Genomic DNA, 4710 nt, shown 5'->3' with positions numbered 1-4710 from the left:
TGCAAATCCAAGGTGAAACACCACGCAAGTTTATACCTCTTGTTTTTCTCTTTTGATTTTGAACAAATTACAACAATGTATAGTTCTTTCAATGTTGACCACGTTATTCTTATCCACCTGAGTATATGCCAGCTTAGCATTTCTGAGAATCTTTCAACCTTGACCCAAAAGAGATGAAACGAGCAACAAGCAGCAACAATAATGAATAAGGAAGTTCATCCCTTTCTTCCTCTAACTGAGCACTGCAATTGTTGACTTTGGCTCTGTTTAGGACTGCAATTATAATAGCTTTCCACGAATTTTTTTTTTAAAAATTATTTAAAATTAATTTTTTTAGATTTTTAGATTATTTTGATATTATGAAATCAAAATAAATTTTAAAAATAAAAAAGATATTATTTTAATATATTTACAAATAAAAATCACTTTAAAAAGTAATATGGAATGCACTCTCACACAAGCTCGTTATCCTTCACTGCCCTTTGCTTTCTATTGAAATCAGAAGCCAACATGGTGCGTGTACTGAGCATATGCTTCCGACTGCATGCCAATTGGGGCCCTTGTAACGTGATCAGGAAGATCAAATGCGTCAACAAGCTCCTTCGCAATATTTCTCACTTGGAAACTTAGGTAATCTGTGAGCTTGTGGATTGCCTGCACAAGGAGAAAGTAGAACGAATGAAAACCAACCAAGCATACCTCAGATATCTGTACTAGATTTTCTCCCAAAAGCATACAGGAGACCTACATGTTTTCCTTGATCCAACTCATATTAAAGGTCTAAAATGCAGAAGGAAAACGCCGTAACACCCATATGGCATTAGGTTCAAAACATCCTGATTTTTTTTCTATCCTGGAAGACATTTGAATACCTTAGCTTTGTTTGGTGCCACATAGTCAACGTTTCGATAGGTTCCTATGTCATTCCAGATTCGATTCAAGGCATAAAGATCACAGACAAGTTTCAAAGCAGCCTGCGAACTTGCATCAGGGCATCTGGCGCATAAAATGGGAAATTAGAAACCAATTTACTGTGAAAAAAATGGAAAGTTCTGTAGATGAGTTTGGGAGGTACTTCTCCACAGCTTCAATGAACTTTGCAAGGATGACAGACTCAATATGGGACTCTGCAAGCGTGAGAAGGTGATTCAAGCATCGATTCCAAGCTCCAAAGCTCCCAAGAGTTTTAGAGTGCTTGCGAAGTCGGACAGCAGCACTTTGAAGCAATCTAGATGTCCGGTACTGTAAGAAGAAAAATCACAGAAGTTAAAAAATACAGAAGATTGCTATGTTTATGCCTGTGATTTTTAAGCAACAACCAATGATAAGAGCTCACTCTGAAGGCATCTAACTGGAATTTAGGGTCTTGCAAGTGTTCTGCACCTTCCCAACGTGATGTTACAGGATTTGGCTGAGAGAGGTATGTGTTCATCGATTCTCTCAAATAGTTCCAGGTAACAGCCAGAGTCCCACCTTGGAACTTCTCCTTGTATTGCTTCAAGAGATCAGCTGCTACCTGCATCAAGTAAACATTCAGTCAATCTTTCATCCCAAGAGAAACAGTGCTTGGTAATCTAGAATACCAGAATTCTTTCATAAAATTCTAGAGATAGTCTGTAATGTTCATAATAGCTCTTATTTCATTTTACCCATAAATGAACCCTATTGCCACTCTAGTGACAAATGCATCACATGGCCAGTTCTTATCTTTTCAACTTCTCCTAGAGTTTAGCACCATGGATTTAGGTGTCGGGATTTAAGCAACTAACAACCTAGGAGTTTGAATTGTGAATTTTCAAGCAAGGACCCTATAATATGAGATGTGTGCAACCTGTTGTAGAAGTACAGTGTTGTCCCCTTCAAACGTCTGGAATATGTCATGATCATTCCTCAAGGTACCAAACCGGTTGACAGCAGCATAACCATGTCCTCCGCAGGCTTCCCTGCAGACACTCAATGATTTTGCTGTATAGGAGGTCACGTAAGCCTTGATGCCTGCTGAAAGTGCATGGACATCTCCAACCAATTGTTCATTATGAGTCACTTTCATTTGAGAATATATTTCTACCAAATATACAGTGGCAAAATGAAATGCATAAGTTGAAGCCAGCATTGGCATGAGCTTGTGCTGTTGAGACTGATAATCAAGAATACTAATTTCAGGTTGCTTTGGAGGGCCAAATTGCTGGCGCAGTAAAGAATATCGGATGGCAATTGTGTTAGCAATCTTGAGGACACCAACTGAAGAATAGGCAAGGCCAACCCTTCCACCTACAAGTTCCCCTAGTGTGGCAGCAAATCGTTTGTTTATGGTTGGAAGACTACTTGTGTACTTCCCATCTCGGGACACATCTCCAAATCGATTAAGAAGATTATCTCGGGGAATTCTTACTGAAGTGAATCTCAATGCTCCATTATCTACCCCATTCAGGCCAATTTTGTGGCCGCAATCATGTATTTCAATTCCAGGAAGTGCCTGGTGGGTCTTCAAATCCCTCAGTGGAACAATAAAGGCATGGACACCCATATCAGAGACACCTTTAGCATCATGAGTAGGCAACATCAGCTTAGCAAAAACAGAGGCAAACTTGCCATGAACTGCCGCATTGCCAATCCACCATTTGATGGCCCCATCATTGGGTGTGTTAATTGTGAATTCATCTGTAATGGGATCAAATGTTGCAACTGTTTGGATGCCTTGAACATTTGAGCCTTTGAAGCACAAAAGCTGAGAGTTTAGATAAGGTATGTTGATGTTGTAATTATAAAATGAAAAGAACATACCTTTGAAATGTTAAGTAAAACACACAAAAAAAAAGCAAGCAGCCACACGACACACTCTCACAGAAAATAAAAACATAAAAACAAAAAGTTAATGACTACAATCTATAATTTGTTCTCTTGGGTTTTGTGTTTGGTTTTTAGTCATGAGTTGGTTCTACGTCATAGTCATGGCTAATAGAAATGAAATGAAAACCTACGACAATGCTTAGATGGCCTCCACATAAATCATTACGAGATCAACCAATTGCAATTCAACTCAACAGGGTCTATCGCATACCTAGTTTCAGAAAGTTCCACAAATTATGAGGCAACACATTTTTCTGCAGGAAACCTCATCTACTCAAGATAATGTTTCAATATTACAAGTCACAATGTAAATATTATGACTTGCAATCTTAATGAACTTTGCTACTGGTATAAAAAAGAAAAGGTTGCTGTACTTTGTTGACAAAATAGTACAGATGGAAAAGATTACCATGATGGAGCTCCGTCATAGCAAAACAACCTGGATACTCCAAACTGTCGATCTTTTCAAAATACTTATCCTTGTGCTTTTTCGTTCCTAGGTTAATCACAGAGCCTCCCCATAGACTGCAAGTTTCAAAAACATTCTTTTAAATAGATGATAAACAATTCAACAGAAAAGCAAAGGACGCAAAATTAACTGTTTTTGTCATTTCTTGGTCTCAACATCAGAATTTCAACACCGTGAAAGAACCAGACATTTCAAAAAACAATGAGAAGAAACATAGGCCTTGACAAAATGCTACGAAAACAAATGAAACAGAGTAATTGGCATGAACATGGGAATTAGACAGGCTAAATGGTCCAAATACCCTCAGCATAAAATAAATCAAAAAATTGATTCCATGCAAAGTACAGAGAAACCAAATGTTCCACATAAGTTTATGAACAAGCAAGCAATACAAAACAAAATCCCATTTCAAAACCCTTATAATTTCACTATTAACAAGTTAGCAACCCCACCAAAAAGAGAGAGATTGAAGAAATGATGACTCACCTATACTGCACTCCCAACTTGATACCAAGAGAGATATCAACAGCACCAACAGCCTCCACGATAGCAAAATACTTGGCAGGTTCTTCAACAACATATTTTAAAGGCCTAATGCCAGCTTCTCTAATCAAACCATACATTTGTCTCCAACAAAGCTCTCTATGCTCATCTTTTGAAATCTCCACCGGTGTTTGCAACTCTGGCCTTGCGTTAAAATATTCATAAATTTTTTCTTGTATATCCCTGTATTTCCCTCTCATATACACCGACAACTTCTCTGTCTCCACCTCAAGCTTTTCTCTTCTTGCACAGGGTAACAACCCTAGGTTGCTGTCATGGTCATGCAGAGGACGAGGTATGGGTGTTATGTGTAAGGAGATCCGTTGGATTCGTCGAGATACGATCTGGGTTTCATCCTCAGCCTTTGGATTTTGCTTCTTTTGTTCCATTTTTTCCCCTATGGTGGTGGTGATCAAGAAATGAAGGCAGAGAAGCCTAGAAGAGTGACGTGCTGACCCGGTTGGTTTCTTTTTTTTTATAGGGGTGAGAGAGAGAGAGAGAGAGAGACGTGGGGGATTGTAATGTTGGACAGGTGGCGAGAGGTGATTGGATGAAGCCTAGCTGTTGATAATGGCGCGCCTTTCAACGTCTATACGTGTATAATTGACGTGGGGGAAAATATTTTTTAAATTAACAAAATTTAATTTGAGACTTGTGCATTTTATATGGGTAATTTTTTTTTCTAGCTCATTTTTTTTAATTTAGTCCATTAATTGTTTTTATTTAGTTAACTTTAATTTTATAATTATGATCATTTTATCATTTTTTTTTGCAGAAAAAATTTAATAAATTTAATAATTATTTTTTTAATGAGAATGCTAAAAAAATAATTATTTTTTGCACAACTT

The 4710-nt window shown here is 37.7% G+C and overlaps 1 protein-coding gene across 1 annotated transcript; it reads right to left on the bottom strand.

Moving 5' to 3' along the window:
- On the bottom strand, nt 1-4321 carry LOC133673419 (acyl-coenzyme A oxidase 2, peroxisomal-like). Its single transcript, XM_062094205.1, has 7 exons — nt 3806-4321; nt 3260-3375; nt 1832-2712; nt 1337-1516; nt 1076-1242; nt 873-996; nt 1-654 (listed from the first exon to the last, which is right to left on the bottom strand). The coding sequence occupies exons 1-7, from the start codon at nt 4249-4251 to the stop codon at nt 499-501; spliced, it is 2070 nt and encodes a 689-aa protein (XP_061950189.1). The 5' UTR covers nt 4252-4321; the 3' UTR covers nt 1-498.
- Nucleotides 4322-4710: the final 389 nt, after the last annotated feature.

Source organism: Populus nigra, chromosome 14 (assembly GCF_951802175.1).
Source record: "Populus nigra chromosome 14, ddPopNigr1.1, whole genome shotgun sequence".
Taxonomy (NCBI): Eukaryota; Viridiplantae; Streptophyta; class Magnoliopsida; order Malpighiales; family Salicaceae; genus Populus; species Populus nigra.
Note: the sequence above shows the minus strand (reverse complement) of the source record. Positions and strands in the feature narration are given on the sequence as shown.

Bases quoted from the DNA above. Each gene is read 5' to 3' on its own strand.
- LOC133673419 (XM_062094205.1), bottom strand. From the start codon at position 4,251: ATGGAACAAAAGAAGCAAAATCCAAAGGCTGAGGATGAAACCCAGATC. The intron at 3,376-3,805 runs GTGAGTCATCAT...TGAAACTTGCAG, and splicing joins AAGTTGGGAGTGCAGTATAG to TCTATGGGGAGGCTCTGTGA. The intron at 997-1,075 runs GTACCTCCCAAA...TTTATGCGCCAG, and splicing joins TTCATTGAAGCTGTGGAGAA to ATGCCCTGATGCAAGTTCGC.